This window comes from Periophthalmus magnuspinnatus, chromosome 7, assembly GCF_009829125.3.
Source record: "Periophthalmus magnuspinnatus isolate fPerMag1 chromosome 7, fPerMag1.2.pri, whole genome shotgun sequence".
NCBI classification, from domain to species: Eukaryota; Metazoa; Chordata; class Actinopteri; order Gobiiformes; family Gobiidae; genus Periophthalmus; species Periophthalmus magnuspinnatus.
Genome location: NC_047132.1, coordinates 22,141,475 through 22,164,422, shown reverse-complemented (window position 1 = coordinate 22,164,422; position 22,948 = coordinate 22,141,475). Strand labels below are relative to the sequence as shown.

Below are 22,948 nucleotides of genomic sequence, written 5' to 3'. Positions count from 1 at the left end.
GTCTTTTCAAAAGAACTACCAGCGTTCTGGCATGCAGCTGCCAAGGAAATAGCACGAGGATGGATGGCTCTGGTGATAGAAAGATGTGCAATGCAGTCCCCAGGAGGGAGCAGCACCTTTTAACAGGAGGCCGGATTAGGGACTTCTACGAAGTAAAGTGTTAGCATACATGGTATTAGGAGACTCTCAGCCTCCCTGCACACACACACATAAAGCTTTTAGCCTTATGTTATGGTAAGCATTCTGAAGGTCAGAGGTTATGGTAATAACGATATACCATTGTATGCCATCATTGATTGCTGTAAAAGTAAAAATCTATCATGAACATGTTTAGCTAGTGAAGAGAAAGAGGCTACACACTTAGGAAAAGCAATTTCCTTGTGATCTCAAGCACTCAAAGTGGATAAACTACATATGAAATGTCTTGGTCAGTTCAACTTATGAGGAATTAGGCTTTCCATGATGCTAATAACTGCATAATGCACAAGTCTACCCATCCTTTTAGTATAATCAAAACCACTGGCACATGCCACACACACTTCCACTCGCAGATTAAATGGAGAATGAGTCATGGTTGTCATCTAAAGCACAGAAATATCAAAAGTCTTTAATGAAAATGTTTTTTTTTAATCATGTAAAAATATTTTCATCACAGGCACAAATGTATATAAAAAACTATTCAATAAATTAAAGCAATTTCAATCTGATGTATCTATGTTTTAGATAATACATTGTAATTTATTTATACAAATTGTCCTAAAAGTATTGATGTTATCAGTGAGTGCATTAGACTATCTAATCCCAATAATCCAGCCAGGTTGAGTGTCTGACAGTGCACTTTTCACACTCTATAATGACAAACTCTGCAGGAATTAGTCTAGTCCATTGTTCCTGGTAGACAACAAACCATCTTCTTAAGGGATTTAGGTGTGGTCTTCACTTTGTATAATACAAACAGAGACGAAATTCAGAAAAAAGAACGGGACAATTACAACAAAAAAAGGAATCCAAAATAACTGCCCCAAATCAATTTGGCTCATCAATAGGTCTGCGGCAGTATGGACAGCAGTTATGTTGAAGCACAAGCAGCTCATAGTCCTCACTGTGAAACATCTGTAAGGACAAATTACAATAGACACAGGTGACTCATAAGTTTAATACAAATTAAATTGGTATTTGGAACACAAACAATGTTACAGAGGAAGGACAATGTCACAAAGCAAGGACGCTGACTAAATGAAATGCTGTCATCTGTGTCCAAATCTCCTACCTTGAAGCAGGTGGGGCACATGGTGATGCTCACATCAGGCAGCAGGGAGCGGAAGTATTCCCATTTGAGAGGTCTGGGCCAACGCTTGATCAGGACGTCCCGTCTGCTCATGGAGCGCAGCACTGAGCGGCTCACCTTCACCGGGACAAACTCTGAGCCCCCCTGCTGTAAATACACACACATTTAAGGATGAACGTTGTACTTTTGCCTATGCAGATAGAGGTTTATGTGATCAACAATGGCTTTCGTTTCTTACCTCAAAGGTCATTTTGGCTGTGAAAGGGTCTTCCTCTGCCTCACTAAAACCATCATCCATTCTTAATGACTGGGACTCTAATTTTTGTCAGTTAAGAAAAAGAGGACAACATAAATATTTAATTATTTGCTTTTTCTACTAAGGAAATCCTATTTGCTTTACAAATGTGCCACCAAGACCCTTTTAAGATTGAAAAGATTGAAACTGTCAATCACTTTCTCCCTGTCTGTCAGATAAATGTGTTAAAGCAGGGCAGGCTTCAGTGGCCTTGAGTCTCCTGGGCTAATGCAGGTTAATCCCTGCTCCGCGGCTGTGGCTACAACTCCAAGGGTTAGAGTCATTAAGATGAGACAGGAGAGCCTTGCTAACCCTATTAGCTCAAGAGCTAAGATGACTTAGCTCTGACAGCTTACCCACCAGCAAAGAATCCAGGCCAATGCAGACTAAACAGCTTCTAGGGGCTGTCACAAGAAAGAGCAATCCCATGGTTCATTTTGGGGGTGATCAAAGTATAAATGTAAGTTGGGTAGGAATTACTTGAAAACAATTCCTAATTCTAATTGTGTACACTGAGATTTGGTAAATACAGTATGTTTTAAAAGCTTCTTATTGTGAACCAGTGAACAAGATTCTTTTATTTGAAAAGTAATGCACAATTAACTTCAATGTAATACAAAAATCTAACGTGTTTTGTCTTTTTTTTTTACTTAGAACATTGTTACTCAAGTACCATTTTTGGCTATAGTACCCTGTGAGTCAGGCACTCCTGGGAGCGACAGAATGTGAGGTAAATAATTCATAAACTCAGCATGTGGAGCATCTGTTATTGTGTGAGTGTGGGATTTGTCACAGGTGATCAAAGGATACCTCCACTGTCCACATTGTCCCACTGTGTGTCCCTCTGATCTGAGCGAGGGACTTCTAGGTCGATGAGAGCGACGGCTTCTTCGTCACTGATGCCCTCCTCCAGGTAGAACTGCACAAGCGGCAACACTTCTGCAAAGAAAGACACAACAATTGAAACATTAAAAAAGATAAAGTTGTCTGACAGAGGTTATGGTGTGTTTGTGTGGCACTGACCATAAGAGGAGGCAGAATAGATGAAAGGCTGTCTGCAGTTGATGCACACACTCCCCTGATTGTTCAGCAGAGGGTTGTTGGTGGAGCAGCGGTAACACATCATGCCCTCAATCAGGTCCTAGAGTAAAGCCACCACATCAAACCAAAGTCTATCATTTATGTTAGTGTTTACTTTTAGCCGACTACGCCATAATGAGAAAAATATGTTGACACTCAGATATTCATAGGTTTCAGCTTCCTGTGTATAGGTGATATTTTGAGGACATTTGCCCTTTGAAAAAAATATTAAATTCTCTTTTGAAGTGTTAATTGCTATGGTAACGGTGCTAGATTTTCATTACTCCGATAGCCGTGGATTGCATTATTCATTCACTTCCACACATGGTAATGGTAAGCTACTCCTGCCACAGATGCCCTGGGGATGACTGACAGGTGTGGCTGTCAATCAGTGCCATTGGCCTCTCTGACCACCACCAATAAAGTGACTGGTGAGTCAAACAATATACACAGGGCACACTGATAGTAGTGCAAGTGTTGGTAACTCCTCTAATATCATAGATTGTCAAAATTAGCACTCTGAAAACAGAAATAGAATACCAGAGAGCCAAGACTAAGGACTAAGGCAAGACTATGCATTGTTCAGACAGAAGAGGAGGACCAAAAGCAATAATTTCCCCACAGATAAGACCCCCAAAACACACCTCACTGTCATGGAAGGGTTTGGAGCGGATGGTGAGGCTGCCCACTTCCACGGAATCCTGAAACCGAGATGGGATGTGCAAATCCTGGAGCTTCTCATATGAATACCTGGCGAGTTTGTAGGCACCTAGTTTTCTACTCTGTTTGGCCAGTGCATACAAGGTGTTCCTGTTTATTGGGTCAAGGGAAAAAATGAATGAAAAGAGCCAGGCAATATGTTTAAGTGGTTTAAAATGATAGCTAACTAATGGCTGTAAAGCTGGTTTAGCTTCTTTAATACAAGTTTATGAAAACCCAACATCTCAAAACCAATACCTACAATATCAGAAAACATTTTTCTTCCAAGGTATCAATGATAGATCTGTAATGCCGTACTGAGGAAATTCCAGGCAATGCAACAATATCTACCTAGTGACAGGCAGGTAGCAGACCCTGCACCAGAAAAATTACATAGTGCATCTTTACACAATGTTACCTTGGATTTACGACGATAACTGCTTTCAGCTGTTGCCTATTTTGAGTGTGCCACCGCAGCAAACCATCTGCCTCAAATGGATTGCAAAAACTACAGCAGATCTAGTTCAGTATTTTTAGGATACTGAGCCTTTATCATCATCACATTAAAAAGGGGGGAAAAAAAACAGTACATCCCCTGGTGTGCTTAATGAGTAGAGAAATATCTTTGCTGAGTCTGCAACACAGAGCCCCACATACCACATGCAACAACAGTAACTTCTTGATTTGTGTGTGCGTTTTTGTACATGCGTGGAAGTGCAAAGTGCTATATTTGTAAGTAGGCACAGGGATAGTTTTGAGTGTTCCTCTTAGAACATCATGGGCAAGTCAATGAGTTGCAGCTGCAGTATCTCTACACTGGCACTCCTCAATCACTTCAACTTAACATCCCCTCTTCTCTCCTCTCCACTCAGCGCTCCCAGTGCCTCCCACACACCCAGTTCTGTTCGGCTCCTGATAAATGCATGTTCCTCTATTGTATGTGCAGCTATTCTGTGACATAGTGTTTAATAGTTTATATCGGGGTCTATAAATCCAAGTTTCGTGTTTTTAGGACAACCACGGCTACAGAAGATTCCAGGTGTTCCAGATGGTCTTTTTAAAACTTTGCTCCAATTGTGTCTGACTAAGTGGTAATGTAAGGATTGGGGTAAGAAAGTAGCTACAATAAAGGCTTCATATTTTACCTTGTTGACCTCAAATCTATTTATATTGATCAGAATGCTCCATGGAGACTTTTTAAGGGGTAAAAGTACTATTACATTGCATTACTCCTTTGCGACTGTCCATGGTGTTTTGCCAAGTTGCAAGGTTTCCTACAAAAACAACCACAGGAAATGAATACTGACAAAACTACACTACCAATTATAAAGTGACCAAGAATTGTCGTTAGGATTGTTCTCGCCAACCAGTAGGGGGCTCTCCATTTTTGGAGTCCAAAATGTTTTGTGTGTTTGCCTCTTGGTCTACTGTATGCTTCCACATGATTCTGTCTTGGAGTGCTGTCTGATCAAATTAAGCATATTGTGTGGAGTTTGTATGCATATGTCACAACAAACGTGACTAATCAAAGCATTTGTTTGGATATGGAGAGAGTCTGTCTCCACTTGGCACAGCCTCTACTCTGTCATCACATCTTTTCTTTTTCTCAGCATGGCCAGCTCTGGCTAAATCACTTCCAACTTAACTGTTGTCAAGTCTTGGAAATTTGACACTTTTGAGAGTATAACTTTTTTGTGGAAAAGGATACACTTTTGAAATGCCTGGTGGTATTTCTTTGGTGAGATTATTCAAGAGAAACCTGCAAATGTTGAAAAGGGTCTCTGGCATGTGAGAACTGAAAGGCTCATCCTGTAAATGCAAACAGACAGAAATTAATTTAAAGATGAAAGATATAATTTCAAAACCATCTCATTTGATCTACTAAAAGTCTAGTTTCATATTTCAGTTTAGTGTGGGCAGGACTACCATTTTATGACTCCAGAGTGATCAGTCAAATAGTGTATATAGTGACTGTCCAGGAGAGTTAAGCTCAAATGTAAAAGTTTTATGCTCTGCAGTGAATTACTGTGATGTTTCTCTATTGCTGTGGGTGTGACCAAAGCTCAGTCCAAACCTGTAAAAACAAACGGAGGAGACAGACACAGGCCAGGACACCCATAACGTGCTCTGGACCAAAGTCAGTTTATTTGTTAAGTGTAGGGACTGAGGGACCAATGATGAAGCAATAATTATTGTGACACTCATTTGTTAGCATGGTTATTGGAGACGTAGTGGAGAAAATTAAAATTAGGGTAATTCACTTTGGGTTGTGTTTATTAATTTTGTACTGCTAACATTTTATAGTTCAGAGTAACAAGAAAGTCTACTCTTATTGTCAACCCAACAATGGAATACCATATGGAATTACAATGGAAATTTCACATTAAAACCCAAAACATATTCATTCATTTTCTTGTGCTGTTTTCACCAATTTTGATCTAAAAAAAATTCACCTTGTCAATTAAAATTGTATTCATAAATAAAGTTAAATAAACATTTAACATTTAAGGTAAATTATTGTCATGGAGAAATACAGAATGATTAGACTTTTCACAGTTTACAGGCCCTAAAAGCTTGGTACTGAAACAAAAAGGAGATATTACTCACAGTGTAGCGTTGAATAGATCTATAGACATGATACAGCTCTGCCAGATGTTGAAAACGATCAAACTTGTTCAGCATTTCACTGCACTGCGCTTCACTTTCTGATGAACACAAAGACAAAAAAAAATACAACATTTTACACTGTAGAAATGTGTTGCCATCTAGCAGTTTGTTGTTATTGAAGATGTTGCAATCCTCACCTCGAGCGATGTCCAGGCACTGCATAGAGAGCATCCAGTAATAATAGCCAGCATCATTGAATCTGTTCTCCACCACTGCATTGTGGGTAAGTTGCTCCAGGACTTTGACAGCCTCATTCTGTAGCCCTGCCTTGTGAAATGCTGACAGGGCAAAAATACAAAAATGAATGAAAGTACTGCTAGTCAAAAAATAGGTTGCAACTTGAATGGAGCAGTTTAGCCAGACTAATCAAATTAAAAGGGGAACTAGGGGACAAAAATACTTTAAAAACACACAAATTGTTATGGGATTGCTTCTCCAAATATCTGACTTGGTCTTGTGGCATCAGCTGCTTTTCTCCACGTAGACGCATACCACATAGCACCAAAAAAGTCACATCGTGCATCTTTAAATCACTAAAGTTTGAAAGTTGAAGTTTGAATCCCTTTTTAATACCTTATGTGTATTTGGTATGCTTTATAATAAAGAAGATTACAAACACAAACTGCAATGTACTGCTGGGATCCTATTTAAGTAACCAGAGACAAAGTTTGGGTATGTTTTCATGTGCGTCATCTGGCTTTAAAAGGTCTAATGCACATGTTCCCCTCAGAAGGTAATTAGAAACAGCATCAGGGAGTCGACCCCCTCCGATGACCCAGGCCCAACACACACAGCAGGGGTCAGCATTCATTACCACCACATAATAATAAGCTTACTTCACTCTATGAAAAAATCTTTAAGTTTCTCTTAAAAATAGTATATTGCCACAATAACTGAATTACCTACTCTCGGGTAATTGGGACTGCTTAATTGTTACACCCGGCCAAGTGTGACATATGGACATGAGTAGTGCTGAATGCTAAGCTCCTGTTGCCAGTAACAATTGTCTACAACAACCTGTGTAAAGAACACACAATCTATGAGCAATACTAACACAATGAGTACTGTTCAGTCTTGTATTACATGTAGAGACAGGCGGAGTAGGATGGTGGAGAGGAGGAAATCTGCCTGCTGAGATCATAATTATAAATCTATGAGCTGATTATAACTATGGTTACATTTGGTAATCATCATCAGGCCGGCTTGTAGCGCGGGTGATTACTGCCATATATGCTTGTCATTTAGTTAACAGGCAGTGGAGCTCTCCTTTGCTCGCTCCAGCAAAGATGATCATGTTTTACAGTGGATACAGAGGATCTCAGGGAAGTAGTGAAAAATGCCTGGGTCCAGAGCTGAAGTACTCTTATCATTTCCATATGTACTGAGAACAGAACTGAGAAAGTGAAGTAGGAAGGACGTTTGTTGTGATGTTGGTAAAGCAAACTTACATTTTTGTCCTGCTTAAAGCTTTTCTGTGCAAACCCCTAACCTTCTGGTATAAGTGGACAATTATTACATGCTTATTAAAAGTGCACAATTGTACTTTTCTGGTGGATGGTTGGCCATCTGCTTGTCGCCATAAAGATATAGCATGTTCCACAGCCTGGTATTAATCTTATCCATTTCCATGGGGACAAGCAGGTGATGCCATAGTTCTGAGAAACAAAACCCCTTGCAAATGAAATAAATGCAATATATATATATGTTTAATGCCATACTGTGGAACATAGCAGCAGATCCGCATCAGAAAGGTTACATAATGCATCTTTTAGTGAATTATATAGCTACTTACCATTCTGAGCCTCCTCAAAGCGATCATTTTCTGCTAACCACTGAGCATAAGGTACATAGACGTTATTCTTGAACTGTGGGTGTTTCTCCACCATTGAGAAAGCCTGCAAAAACAGAGAATGTGCACCATTAATTAACTTCCCTGAGCAATTACAAATTACCTGAGACCAATTGTTGATTTAATAGTTTTGTTCTAGCATTAAATGTGGTATACATAACTTCCTGTTTCACAATTGCAATGATAGAATGTCAATGACCTAAGTCTATTTCATTCTCCCCTCAGGTTCAGTCCTTTAGCAGTTTGAATGACAGGCTAAAGGAGTCAGCGGAGTGGCCAGCGGACACAAGCTGCAGACCTGTCACAGTGATGGATAATACCAAATGTCCTGTAGCTACGTCTGGGCCAAGAAATACACACGTTTCATACCAAACACAGATGAGTGCCCCACGTCTTTGACTCCTAAGCTTTTAATGAAATACTGTTATTTATCAAATAGTAGGTGTAGTAAATAGCATCCATATGGCCAGTTTAGTAACTCAGTCTGTGCTCTGGCATTTCATAGTGTCTGTCTCCCTCTGAGAAACATATAAAATACAACTCTTTGTGTGTATTATCCTTGTCCTCAGAGGACTGAATCTAGACAGAAGTGGTTTGACACTGCTGCACCATTTGCCATGTGATTTGACTTCCGGTTCTTTTCTATTGGTTCTGCTGGTAATTTGGACTTTATCAAGAGATCTTACCTGTGAGTAATTTTAATTGTGAGTAAATTTAGTGGTGGCTTTTTAAGGGTAAAATGTATAGCAGGTTTGGGATCATGTGCTTTTAGTTGTGGTGAGCTAATGCTTCCTTTGGACCAATCTGGGGCTAAAAAATTTGCTTTTCTTTTTTTGCAAATTGCAACTGGTATATGAATGTAAATAAGAACTACTATCTCATGAGAAAGCCTCTGAAAAAACTAGAGTGGTCACTGTTTGAGAACCACAAAATCACTAGTAACTATAGTTTTCTGCTTATCTTTGCAAAAATTTACAACAGCAGAGTTTGCTATGTGACTTATAACACTACTTTATAAACTTTGCTATGTTTTTAGCACAGTGTGTTGTACTGAACGTACAGCTAATATTTATATTACGGTCTCTTGAGGCTCTATATAAGCTATGATGGGTGGAGCAGGTGTGCCTTTCGTGTGCAGAACTATGTCAGACCTCATCCCAGTGCCGGGTTTCCACGTGCAGCTGCACCAGTGCCTGTAAGTCCCCCATCTTTGAGTAGGTCTCCGAGGCATAGCCATGGTGCTTCAGCTTCTTGAAATAGTATGCACACTTTGCCAGGGGTTCGCGCTCAGCTTTGTCCAACTTCCGGGCTATGTCTATGAGCCTGAAGAGGAAAAAACAAAGCACTTGTTTGTATAAATTGTACAAATAAAATTGTACAATAAATATATGTAGTCAATATAAAGGTTGCGGGGGCTTTAGTTGAAAAGAAAAAAGGGGCTCAAGTGGACTATGCAAATTTGAGACTTGGCAAGTGCTACATTAGTTACAAACAAATAAATAGTCACAAGGTTTTCCCTTACTTCAATTCAATTCATTTTATTTTTGTAACGCCCAAAATCACAACAACAGTTGTCTCAAAGGGCGTTCATGTTTTGGTTGATGGGGGAAACCAGAGTACCCGGAGGAAACCCATCCAGACACGGGGAGAAACATGCAAAACTCCACACAGAAAGGCCTGGGCGACCCAGGGATCGAACCAAACCTTCTTGCTGTGAGGCATGAGTGTTGCCATTCAGTCACCGTGCTGCCTACACACAAGGAAATTTTTATAAAATGTAATATGTTCCCTTTACTTTATCACCTGTCTCTGCTTTCATTCAACATGTCAAAATGTATCTTTTATTATTTATCTTCAGGGAGAGAAACATATGTTCCGGATATAAGCAAAATCAGTTCATGGTTGTAAAAATGCGTATCTAGTTTTACACATGCTTGTGAAATTTTGCCTACTCCCTCTGAGTTTTATTAGCTAATGGATGTAATATGCTGTGATTTGAATAATTATAGTTTGGGGATCTTAAATTGATGCTAATTCACATCCTCAATTACATAAATTTACAGTGGAAAATATGTACAAAACCCACATATCTGCCCAGCCATTCTCTCCAATAATCTCAATGGCTTTGAGATGCTCTCCAGCTGTAAGGTACATCTCCGCTGCAGCTCGGGGCTCCTTACTGCTCTTAGCCCAGTCTGCCTGTTTGGTCATCAGGTCCCGTGAGCTCTTTGGGTCTGTCCCTCCAACATATTCCTGCAGAAGAGGGAAAGAAACAGACAGTTATCTTTCCATTGCGACACATGTAACAGGGTGGGATATATTAGGCAGCAGAAGAACATGTTAAAAGCAGGAATAAAGGTTTAAGTGAATATGACCAGGGTGATGGCTAGACATTTGACAGTCTCCAAAATTACATCTTTTCCCAATTTGGTGTTCTCAGTTTGCAGTGGTCAGTATCCATCAAAAGTGGTCCAGTGGAACAGAAAAGAACATAAGTGAGCCAGTGACAGCAGATTCACATGTGGGGTACTGACCATATAGTGCATATGAAGCGTGCGAACAGATAGTACAAAGAGATATGTTTCAGCAGCAGAGGTAGTGTATAAGGAAGTTTAGCTTGGATAGCCATAAACAAAGGAGTCAAGGGGAACAAAAAGGAAGTCGCAGAAACCACAGTTGCTAGTAGGTCTTTTGACTCTGGTGTCCAATCTATCCCACCTAAAACAAACAACCTGTGCAACCAGATGTCCATATGACCACATAAATATACTGAAGCCACATCAGTGATACAGCCTGATACACACACAAGCTAACCATAAGTGTGGATTTTGGTTGTGTAATTATGATTATAAATATGAACAATAACTGATCAAAATGTCATACCACACATATATCTGATGTTTACCATTAACTCAAATAGTAGTCCATTCTAAAATAGTTATGTCAGAGCATTACACACCTTGACTATGTTGATGTAAAGAAGTCATTTAATTTACCTGTGTTTTATTTACTTAATAATGTCTTGTAGTAATATTTACAGAAGTCTATTATATCTGCAGGGATAGACTGACAAGACAGACAAGTAAGCGAAGTAATGTTTATCCACAACTTGTAAAAGAAATTACAGCACTTGTACTAAGTGTGTTAAATATTGTAATGGTAGCCATAAAAGAAATAAGTCCATATATCAATAATAGTATGGAACTGTAGATGTATTACAATATTCTTTTCTCATGAACTATCTCCCTGTAGTATGTCTGATCAAAAGATAAACAAACATGGCTATTTCAATGATAAATTAGGACTCAGGAGATGAAAGACGGGCATTATGGGAAGAGGAGGGGGTTGAGGAGACTTTGTAAATCCCTTGGAGGGCCCCAACTTGGCATCCGAGCACACGGTGAGGAAAAACATATGTTCTGCAGCCCTATAACATGCAATGTTTTTCCAAGTCCTTTTGTCCATATTGATGCTGGGGTTAGTTACACTTAGTATATGTGTCTGAAGCACTGGTGTTTTACCTTGGCAAACTCAAACATTCGCAGGTCTGTGTACATGCTCAGGGCCCTGGATTCCTGGTTGCTGCGTTTGTAGAGGTTGGCTGCCTCATGGAATTTCCCCTGGTTGGCACAGACGTCTGCCAGAAACAACTCATTGTCGCTCTCACCTCGCTTCTTCCTCTCCTGTAGATCAGTCAAACAACATCAGCATGTATACAAGAAAAACAGCAGGAACACTACTACAATGCATCAGGATGGTTACAAAAAAAATCCAGTGCAAAAATGGTATCATTTTCTTTTTCTGTAGTTATTAAATAATTTTTGCTCACACCTCAAAAAAAACAAAAAACAAAACATTTGCTTAGCACTGTATATCAAGAAATACAAGCCAAAACTAACAATGGAGCTGTATGAGGTGTGACCCAAACCAGAGCCAAGCAATAAATAAATGAAAATAATTGTCCAACACTGAATATGTGATGATTGCTTTGTTGTTGGATAAATGAATCCAGAATGTTTTACCTCAATGCTGTTAATGAGTTCCAGGTAGCGCAGGTCTCTTATTCTAATGAAGGCCTGGATTTATTAAACAAAATTACAAAAAAACAAACATTAGAATTAAGTACAAACAATGTTAGCATATTTAATGCTATGTTTACACTTTTAATAACTATGAAATCTCTAAAATCTATATGTTTGATTTCACAAAATCTATGGCCCGGCCATTCTCTTTCTCTCTGTCTGCAGCTCAGAGTGATCAGTGCTGATCAGTATGATTTGAGCACATCGACTGACCTTTTTAGCGGTATCAAAGTCAAGTCCCTCCAGGGCTTCCGTGGCCAAATCTCGCCAGTCACTGTCTGTCACACCCAGACAGGCGATCTGATAGGCCTCCTTAAACATCTTCTTCTCAAGATACTGGTACATGGGGGCTGACTATCAAAGGAGCAGACAAGTAAGTTTGGGGCAACAAAAAATACCAATATATCCTAAATCAATGTGTGTAAAAATCATGCCCTTTAGATGGAAGCACAACCTGGATAAAGTACATTGAGTAGTAGATAGACAATACAATACACAAACTGATACTTGTTGTAAGCTATGTTTGTAATATTTATGTATTGGATAGAGCTCAGCACAAATTTTAGACAACTTTAAAGTGTCACTTTATTACTACTATTACCAAAATAATTTCACTTTTCCACTATATCATAATGTGTTCATTTGTCGTGTGTACTTACCTGAGGCACCTCCACTGCACACATGGAGTAAACATGGAGGCAAAAGATCTTAGAGCCATTGTAGCCAACCACAAAGCCCTGCATCTTCTGCTGGTGAACTGGGAAGTTGCTGGCCTTGATGTTGAGATACCCATTGCCAGAGAAGCACAACATGTCCTCACACTGGGTGTTCCATGCCACGCTGTTAGCATTAGGCTCCTGCAGGAGAGAGCGAGTGGGTAAACAAAGAAGGATTAAAAGTCACTGTGAATACAGAGCAGCACAACTATATTTACATGCACATTTACATGGCATGTTTTGGACCTATTCAAACATCCTGTAATAACATATTGAATGTTGTGCACTAACCTGAAAAAGCAATTCTTTATTATTAATGTCATAAACTAGAAGGGTGTTGTGTTCATCAACTACAGCCAGTTTATTGCGTGAAGAGCTCATGTCCAAGCAGCGAACTGAGGTTGACAACTTCAGTAATGTGATGGGGAATGGGTTATCAACAAATATCTTCAAAATCTGCATACAAAATGAAACCAAGGAAATTAAAAACACACAAGTATAACACAAGTATTTGTAAATGTTATATCACCATTGCAATGAGCTTAACAATGGTGCTTCATGTCAGACAATATTGGTACCAATGTCTAAATATAATATAAATGTTATATAACCAAAGTACACTGGCTAGGTCTGTGGTTTTGTCTAGTGAATACAAGAACACAAATCCACTATGCCAAATAAAAGTAAGGTAAAGATTGAGCAATCAATAAATGTTGTTTTGACTATTCTTTCTCATATCATACTGCCCATGAACAAAATCAGGGCATTGTGTAGTGTAGATCTGATATTTTAACTTAAATGGCGAATTAAGAACAAGTTGAGACACTCTGCCAAATTGATTTTTGGTAGACCTGGATTTTTAATACAAACTTTTTAGAAAAAAAACAATCTTTGTTCAAATTTTCCCACACTCACAGCTCCATTCTTTAGCCCGACGAGTAGGCCCTCTCTGGCTGGTGGACCACCAATCACTTTGATGTAGCGGATCAGAGATTCCATCACCCATTCCTTTTCTCTGACACTGGTAAAGGACAGACACTGCAGTCGCTTCTCCTGCATGACACAAGATGAAACAGTAAAGACTATTTAAGTCTGAACATCTTTTCTACACTAGCTTTCAAATCAGAGCTGCTTCATGCATGTGATTTATTCTCTCCAAATTACCTGTGATATTTGAAAGTGACTGTGAATGGTTGATTGGACAAAGCAATGTTTGTTTCACTAATACCATTATAATATTAATAATGAAATAGCATTGGCCTAATACCAATATGGTTATGACATGTAGGATGTGACTGGCCATTATCCAGTGCATATCCTGTCTAAGGCCCATTTACAATTATATATTACATGCATAGATATTATTATTGCCATGTGATGATTAGTTAGATTATCAAGATATAATTGTTACTCATTGTCCTCACATGTAAATAGTCTATATGGTTTGATGTAAAAAATGTAGAAAGAATGCAGAAGAAATTGTTAAATTAAAAGGTGGAGTTGGGTTTTCTTCTTCCCACTCCTTTTTGGGCAAAAGCAGTAGATAGTAAAAGCCGAAATTAAATCTTTCAACTGGACAAAAAGTTGTAGTTGAGTGAAAATGTTTCGCTGCTCATCCAAGTCGCTTCTTCAGTTCTGGTCAGATTGCTGGTGGACGCTGCCTGTGCATATTAACATATTGGCATATAACCGTGCATATTACTTGCATGCTTTTTTTGTTGTTGTTCTCTTTTCTGTTCGCGTTAACATGGATGTTATTATGTTCCATTGAAAAAGCAAGTAAAATTTTACATCCCCAAAATAAATAAATGAATAAAATATATAGTTTAATATTTCCTGCAATGCATATTTGTGATGTGACACAGACATTCAGTTGGTAAATGAGGTTTAGATAAGATAAAAATGCAGAGACAGAGCTGAAGCAAAAACACACAAAATTCAAAAATAAAACAACCAATGTTAGGACTGCTCCTGCTGCCTAATACATAGAGACAAGCAGGGGAGGAAAAACCCCAGAGACTCTGACGGGTTCAACAGTCTGTGGTCCTAGCCTTCAGCCGACTGTCTAACTTTATCTAGTTTAAACAGGGCTGAGAAAGAGAGGAGGGGAACTGAGCCTGCATACCACATGCACAGCTGGATCTTTCTTTCCAAATAGGCAGGGACATCTGGAGAACTGGCTAATTTTTGATAACATCTCTTCTCACTTTGTTTGGGAAAGTGAAAAATGCTATTTATCTTGTTATAATGTTCCAAGTCTGTGCAATTTATAAAGAGCCAAGAAATAAAATGTAATGACCAGAAAATAGGCATTTAGACCAGACAAAGAGGAATTTGTGCTGTGTATGATTTATGTTCGAACATTCTTGAACATAAATAAGTTCATTCATGTCTGTGACTGTGTTATACTTTATCTGGTCCCACCTGACACAAGATGATATGCTGAGAGCAGACCACCAACAAGTTGCATTCAAACTTTCTGCCTATTTTCTCCTTGATGCGGTAATGCATGTCTGTTGAGTCGTCTGAGTACAGCTCATAGATGAAGATCTTCTCTGGGAGTTGAATTGCAAGGCGATTTCTGTAGATGGCAATCTTTTTTACCAGTTCCCGACACCTAATTCTCACTGAGGACAAAGGAGAAGTGCTGTTTTAGAAAAAAGCTATTAAAAATTTGCCTCACCATAATTATCATCATCAGTACAACACCTACCAGCTAAGCAAAAATATATTATTAATTCTGCACAAAATATAAGTAGACATTGCTAAGGTTTCACCTAAAATCATTGAAGTACCAGTGAGTATCAGGGTGAGTGTTTCACACTTGGTATCTCCCATGGTATCTCCCATCTGGACAATCGTGCTGTCCGAGATGGAGGACACAGAGGATTTTGTTACAAAGTCTCCTCAACAGTCCCAGTTTAGGGTAATTTTGCCTTTTAAAACTAGTCATCCTATTAAAATACTGTTTTTTTTCACATTTGATTTATTCTATTGAACAACTCTATTGTGCACCTGTGGGAGATATAGTTATTTAACTAACTGAGGAAATACGGGGCAGCAGTGGCTCAGTAGTTAGAGGCAAGACACTGCTCCTATTTTGTATTTCTAGAAAGTGGTGTGAGTGTGTTTGATAGAGGTCTGAGGGGCCTGTGGCACAGATTGAGAGCCACAGCTACCCCAAGGCAGCTGTGGCAACAATAGTATAGCTTATGATCACCAAGTATGGAGTGAAGAATAATGATGACTACAGTACATTGTACAGTACAGAGTTTTGAGAGACTTTGACAAGTGTGTAAAGCGCTAATTATTATATATTGACCAAAAAAGATTACCTTTTTGTTCTGTGATTAGATGCTGTACAATAACATCAGTCATGTTGTCTCTGTAAGCATAGCGATCTTTGTAAAGGCCATGAACAGTGCTGAATATAAGTTGATAGCAGGTGATGGTCCCATCCTGGCAGCCCAACACCTAGATAAGAGATAACAATGTAGCAGTACGTCCTATTAACACTTCTAAAAAAAGACCCTAAGAGTGGGAAAGTGTTCCTGTTAGTAATGCATTTACACAGTGAAAGTGTGAGACTTGCCAACACCCATTTGCTCGTGAATTTTGTTTAAAGAAAACACTCTTCTGCAATAAATGATTCTCGTTTGAACATGTTTCATTGGACCCAAAAATAATGAAAATCAAATACACTTTGAGATATAGCCATGACAAACACATTTCTATCACCGTTATTGAAGATTACATCACTTTCTTGGATGTTAAAGTGTGGACCTACCACAAAGTTGCAGTCAGGTTTGACTCCACACGTCCACACCCATGAGTTCTGCTCTTCAATGGACCCCAATCGAACTCCATCTTTGGTGTAAAGAGACGCCTGTTTGTCAGAGCCACCCATCACTATGTACTCGCCCTTGGAGAAGTAACTCACGCAACAGGGGTCATAGTTGAGGGTTCTGTCTTTTCCAATCTAGGAAGAGCAAGAAAAAAAAGGAAAAAGAGAAAGAGAGAGAGAGAGATCGTAAAAATATATCAGTATCACTGGCGATTTTTTGTAAGGTGTTCTAAATAGCTTTCTTTGTTCAAACTGCATTTGCACTGCATAAAGTCTATTAACTAAAAGCATCTGGTTTTGCTTGGCGGCTTAAAAATCTTGTCATTGATAGAAAAATGTTTTATGAAATGGGTGATGTTAATGACAAAATACCTTAAGCAAACTGGCCAAATAATGAACAGTGTGCATTTGTCTGTAATTACTTTAATGCCACAGGCTATTATGGAGGAGGAAGTGTAGTAAAAGTACCATTAAAACCTAGCTGGATCTCTTCCTTTCATTGTGTGAGTTAGTTACAGACTTTGACTGCAGAAGAAAGCATTTACTATATCCAGATTAGAAGTTTTGTTTCACTTTTGTTCTTCTTTCAATATATACAACTTTTATGAATGCAAAGAATTATAATGCACATTTTGATAGCTACCTGTTTCCCACTAAGCTGATAGAAAGACAGCTTCTGGCCCCAGTCTGCAACAGCCAAGATGTCATTGTGCTCATCTCTAGAAAATATAACAATGGAATATTAATCAAATATTGCCTGTCATGTCTTTGTATTTTCAAAAGCAGAGCAATTCGCTTTGATTATTTTTGTACAGGATACACCCAAAAGCCATTCTTTACATTGTTTGATACTGCCACCTTCAGTCCAAATTTAAAACAGGCACTGCTATTGCTTTTCTGATGCTGACAAACAGACATTTTATTTTCTTAAGGAGCAAGATGATAGCATTGTACATATAACAGGACAAACTTGGAGGGATTCCAGGCGATAGACCAGATGGGAGATGAAGAGCCTCCTGGACGCTCAATCTTGACCTTTTCCTCTCCGTTCTTATTGCGAATGCTTATGACTCCATTCATCATGCCAAGAGCAAGGTACTGTCCATCATTTGTCCACCTAAATTGAAAGAAATGTAATTCATGAATATCACATAATAACATATCCGTGTACATAGCAACATTGCTTACCCACAACATGTAATTTTACTGTTTACTTTGTGTTTGTTCACAGATTTTTGTTCTGGGGACCAGAGGCCTGAAACAAACATTAATGTCTGAAACCAATGATTTTTAGTGTTAATGTTGACAAGAGCAAAAATAACAAAGATGGTGATTTACCAAAGTCACCAGTGGAGCAGGAAGCCAGTTGATGTGTAACAGGATTATATGCAAGGCACTGGATTGAGTCATTATGTCTGTAAATACATATAATACTGTGATTACAAATGTCTACAAATCAGAAAGTCCACAAAGAATTCAACTTACGTGTATTTTAAAATCCCCTCAAGTTTAGATGTCCAGATAATAATGCTTTTATCTGCTGAGCCTGAGGCAAACCTTTTCCCTATAAAAAAATATAGTTGTCTCCCTTAATTAAGTATAGCAGGTTAGAGAAATGTGATAAAAAGTCATACCATCTTTGGCATATGCTACACAGTACACTGTATCTTTGTGTCCTTTCAATGGTTGATGAATTGTTCCATCCACTGCATCAAACACCTGGAAGCAAATTATACAATAATGATTTCCCTCTTGAAATTAAAGTTTGTATTGATAAAGAAAAATTCTTACAAGAACTCGCTTGCCCGCTGCAACAATAAGTTGGCTGCCATCTGGCTTAAAAGCAAGATCATATATACTGCAAAACATTGAAAATTAGTGAACAATGTGTTATGCATAAACAATACAATAATTGTAATGGTTGTAATTGTCGTTATTATTTGAGATTAAAGGACTCCAATGAATAAAAATGAACTTTGAAAGTTTAGCGTTACATGAATATGTACACTATATAAAAAATACGACACATAATGGGGGGATACAGTCCATGAAAACATGAACTCAGTGTTCAGAAGCATCAGTCATGAGGCTCGTAAAGCTAAGGCATTTTTGCCTAAGCGGTGTCACAAAAAAAAAAAAGAGAAAAAAAAAAAAAAAGATTTGCCCTACAGATATAAAAAATGCATTTTAGGATAATCGATTATGCCCAGTAAAGAGAATCTCCACCTAGTTGCCATTTCAACATTAAACAACAGAAAATGTTCCATGCTAACAGTAAGATGCTAACTTTAGTTGACATAGCAACCACGGTTACTAACGCCTTTCATCCAAAGCTAAACCGAAGACTTACCACTGATCCCGGACAGACTCCTTCCATGCCAACGCAGCTCTCATTTCCACTTATTAAAATACCATGAAGTACCATAAAGCTAGCTTTAGAACAAAATTAACTGCTCACAGCAGTTGATATTGTAGTTGATTCTCCGTCTGATTTTTTCATAGGAACGCTGGACCCTATTTACGTTCGTATTGCGCATGCTCAGACCATTGTACTTCCTGGTTTGAAGTGGCAGTATGGCGCGGTGTTATCACTGGATTTGGCCAAAGAAAACAGGATAGATTTTTTTTTTAATTTATTAATATTATAACACGTTTGTACGCTGTGTTTAAGATTTTAAGACTTGAACTTTTCGATTTCATAATACGATCCAAATCTAACAAAACTTCCAGGTTTGTAACTAGACTACTAAATAATATTCAAGACAATACTATGCAACAAATCTACCTGGTAATCACTCAATCTGTCTATCACCAAGGACTACAGATCTACAAGAAAGGTTCAATAATTCCATTCATATAACAATATCCAGCAGCAGTAACATGAAGATATGAATAAACAAGACAATGATTATTTGTCCTGTGCCTCTTCACTTCCTCCTGGATGGAGCAGAGAGGTCAGACAGAGGAAAACAGGCAAAACTGCCGGAAAGATGGATGTGTATTTTATAAGGTGACACAGCCTTACTGTTTTTTTAATATTTTGAATTCTTCCCTAATATACATTTCATTGTTCATTCTAGTCCCCAAGGACAGAGGTTTCGATCCAGGACTTCTTTACAAGCCTTTCTGCAGAAAAATGGAGATGGGGACTGTAACATGAGCATGTTTAATTTTTCTTGTACTGACACAAGTATCAAAAATTATTTTTCTACTAAAACAAAGGCAAGAAGTCAAAGGAAAGACACTGGAGATTTTGAAAAGAATAGTACAGAGATGCCAGATGAAGCTTGCTCAATTGAATCACATGAACTACCCTCTGCTGATTGCAAAAATCAAATAAACAAGCAAGATGAGATCATTATTATCTCAGATATACCAGATCAATGTACTAGAAAGGAAAATGCAAGCCCCATACAAGCTGGCCTTGCAACTTTTGAGGATGAAGAAAAAATGCAGAGGACTCCAATAAGAAGTGGTTTATTGAAAGAAAAGCTGTTCATGACGACAGGCTTTAAAGACAAATACACAGCGTGCGTGCATCCCCCAGTCCTCTCTCTATGTGTGGAACCTGCAAGTGAGAGTGAGAACGAGCAAGATGTGGCTCTGATTCACAGCAAAGGTGACGAGAAACCTATTTCAGAGCTGGGGATAGTGAACAGCAGCAGTGATGAGATGGAAGAGCAGGTGTTATCACCTAACATCTCAGTTGGGAGTAGCACGCCAGTGAGAGATTCTCAAAATAGTATGCTTACTTGATAAGTACTGTCAGACAGATTAACTGTGTAATTTGTTTTACCAATTCGGTTCTGGCTTTTTGTAATTATGCAGAATCAAAGAAGATAGAAGACAATAGGAAAACCAGCCCGTATTTCAGCAGGACGAACCTTGGAGACTGTAATACAAAATTACATACTATGCATTTTCACATGTTGTGCATGGACCTGTAATTGTCATATTTGTCTATATTTGTTTACAGGTCCAAGCCCACCAAAAAGGAAAGTTTTCAAGAAATGGACACCCCCTCGATCTCCATTTAACCTTGTCCAAGAAACCCTTTTTCATGACCCTTGGAAACTCCTGGTGGCTACTATTTTTCTGAACAAGACCAGTGGTGAGTTGCTCTCTTACAAATAAAGGTTGATTTAAAAAAAAAAAAGAGTACAGAGCCCACTTAATCACCTGCGAGATAAAAGATTCTAAATTGTGGCCTTGACTTATAATTTAATTCCCACAACATGTAAGTCATACCCACACTTTAGCCAATTCGTTCCCAAGCTTTAGCCAATTTGTACAAATGTATGTCACAGTATATTGTATATTGTATAGTATATTGTAATATCGAAAGAGCCTGTATTGTTAATTGTTATGGAAAGGAAATTTAAAGCGATAGTAGTAATTTGCATAAACTCAGCTGATGATGCCTCCTGCCCATTCTATGCTCCGCTGCAGATGGACTAAAGGGCAGGATTTTGTAGAATACTTATTGGGATAGAGAACAGAATAAGTTGCAGCTGATAGTGAGTCTGGAGAATATTTACTCTCTTCTGTGCATCGGTGCATATAGAGATATTGGAGGTGGTTCATGTTTAAGTCTCAGATGTACAGTCTGTGAGATTGATTGCAAAGGTTTTTCATGTGCAAACATTAGGGTCTAAGATCAAGTGCACTGCCGTGTTGAAATTTTCATTAAAGTCAGCGCAGTAGAGGAGAGGAGAACGTGGAGGCTTATTGTAGTCCTTTTTGTGGGCATTGTAGTTTTTTATTAAATAGCTGTAGTGTCACATGACTGCTTTGTTGTTCCCGCTGCTGGTTATGACTGTTGGATTCTCCAAACGCAGCTGAAGCTCCTTGTTTTATCTGCCTAGGACTCTTATGGTTGACCCCATGGTGTAGCTCCAAAGGTAAAGAACTTAGGGGCTAGGACCTATGGCCTAGATTATGATCTGAACAATTCCGATGGAGCCACATTTTATCACTAACAGGAAGTTCCACTACGTGATGAGACGGTACTTCTGGTGGTACCTGTGGCAGCTTGTGAAAATTGGCAGAGATGATTTGATTGAGGTTTTATTTTAACCAAAGCTTAAACTACAAGAACATTGTGAAAACCTTTGAGTTGCACAAGGTTTCACTAATTCTAAGTTTAAGAATTAATTCTTAATTTGTGCAAACAAATTGGCTAAAGTGTGGGTACAAATTACATGTTGTAGGAACAAAATAATAATTTTAGGCCACAATTTAGTATCTTTTTTTGGTGCAGGTCATTACACAGGCTCTGTTAAAAAAAAAATCTCCACAGTTCTTCATACATTTGATGAAAATTACACAAATTATTTTCACTTACAGTTCAACTGTTGCACATTTATTTTAAATAAAATACTGTGTACTTTTTTCAATGATCCAGGCAAGATGGCTATACCACTACTATGGCAATTCTTTGAGTATTACCCCACAGCTGAGATTGCACGAGTAGCTGACTGGAAACCCATGTCTGAAATTCTGAAACCCCTGGGCCTTTATAAACTCAGAGCCAAAATAATAATTCGCTTTTCAGGTATTTTTTGTGAGCTCTATATGGTCAGTAAAATAATGTATTTACTCTTAACGTTTAAAATGATGAACAAGTAAGGTGAATAAAAAGATTACTGAAAATGACCTGGTTGACTAAAATCATTATTTAACTTTTATGTAGATGAATATCTCACCAAACAGTGGCGCTACCCCATTGAGTTGCATGGTATTGGGAAGTATGGTAATGACTCATACCGAATCTTCTGTGTGGAGGAGTGGAAAGACGTAAGTAATACGTTGTTATAATTAGGTGCTCATTATTTTGAAGTTTTAACTTAGTGTGTTATGTACTTACCCAAGGTGACACCCAAGGATCACATGTTAAATAAATATCATGCCTGGCTGTGGGAGAACCATGAAGCACTCGGAGTATGAATTACTGTAGAACAAATGCATTAAAGAGGATGTTTAAGGTTAGACAAAAAGGTTATTTTGCTTTTAGCTTGTACAGTTAAATCTGTATGCATTTTAAATTATGTAATGTTCAATGGCTTTTAGAATGGCTAATAAATAAATCTTTATTTTGTGAGTTTTCTTTATCTCTCCCTTTTTAAATGTACTTGGCATTTAGAGTCATCCTTTGGCAATATCATGTTCTTTTGTCAGGGGCTAATAAGTCTTTTGAAGTGCAATGATGCGTGAGTGCCCGCTGTCTTTCTTTTAGTTGGAGGTAACCTGATTCCCAAGGCGACAGTTGCCATTGCAAAACACTCATTCAGTGCGGTGCCTTGTCATAGTTTAATCTTTAACCAGCATTAGCACAGTTCTCATTAATGTTATTTTGATTTTTTAGTATTTCCTTGCTTAACTTATTAACCTGGAATCTGAACATTGACAAAATTGAAGATTTTTTGTGG

The 22,948-nt window shown here is 38.3% G+C and overlaps 2 protein-coding genes across 3 annotated transcripts; one reads left to right on the top strand and one right to left on the bottom strand.

Moving 5' to 3' along the window:
- Nucleotides 1-751: 751 nt before the first annotated feature.
- On the bottom strand, nucleotides 752-19,078 carry ift122 (intraflagellar transport 122 homolog (Chlamydomonas)). Its single transcript, XM_033969973.2, has 29 exons — nucleotides 18,871-19,078; nucleotides 18,312-18,378; nucleotides 18,155-18,239; nucleotides 18,006-18,084; nucleotides 17,859-17,935; nucleotides 17,709-17,775; nucleotides 17,491-17,637; nucleotides 17,164-17,239; nucleotides 16,464-16,655; nucleotides 16,012-16,150; nucleotides 15,101-15,303; nucleotides 13,592-13,729; nucleotides 12,968-13,132; nucleotides 12,620-12,817; nucleotides 12,174-12,314; nucleotides 11,901-11,954; nucleotides 11,400-11,561; nucleotides 9,965-10,131; nucleotides 9,030-9,201; nucleotides 7,822-7,924; nucleotides 6,167-6,307; nucleotides 5,970-6,067; nucleotides 5,071-5,171; nucleotides 3,308-3,473; nucleotides 2,607-2,724; nucleotides 2,394-2,522; nucleotides 1,527-1,603; nucleotides 1,271-1,435; nucleotides 752-1,113 (listed from the first exon to the last, which is right to left on the bottom strand). Exons 1-29 carry the CDS (start codon nucleotides 18,912-18,914, stop codon nucleotides 1,027-1,029), a joined length of 3,558 nt encoding a protein of 1,185 aa, XP_033825864.1. The 5' UTR covers nucleotides 18,915-19,078; the 3' UTR covers nucleotides 752-1,026.
- Nucleotides 19,079-19,235: 157 nt separating this feature from the next.
- On the top strand, nucleotides 19,236-22,605 carry mbd4 (methyl-CpG binding domain protein 4). 2 transcript variants are annotated; one of them, XM_055223210.1, is made up of 8 exons: nucleotides 19,236-19,250; nucleotides 19,337-19,530; nucleotides 19,601-20,262; nucleotides 20,349-20,414; nucleotides 20,497-20,631; nucleotides 21,925-22,074; nucleotides 22,213-22,316; nucleotides 22,392-22,504. In XM_055223210.1, the coding sequence occupies exons 2-8, from the start codon at nucleotides 19,409-19,411 to the stop codon at nucleotides 22,464-22,466; spliced, it is 1,314 nt and encodes a 437-aa protein (XP_055079185.1). In that variant the 5' UTR covers nucleotides 19,236-19,250; nucleotides 19,337-19,408; the 3' UTR covers nucleotides 22,467-22,504. The 2 variants fall into 2 exon arrangements, with proteins under 2 accessions (XP_055079185.1, XP_033826167.1); XM_033970276.2 differs by lacking the exon at nucleotides 19,236-19,250 and having other exon boundaries at nucleotides 19,314-19,530; nucleotides 22,392-22,605.
- The last annotated feature ends 343 nt before the right edge of the window (nucleotides 22,606-22,948 follow it).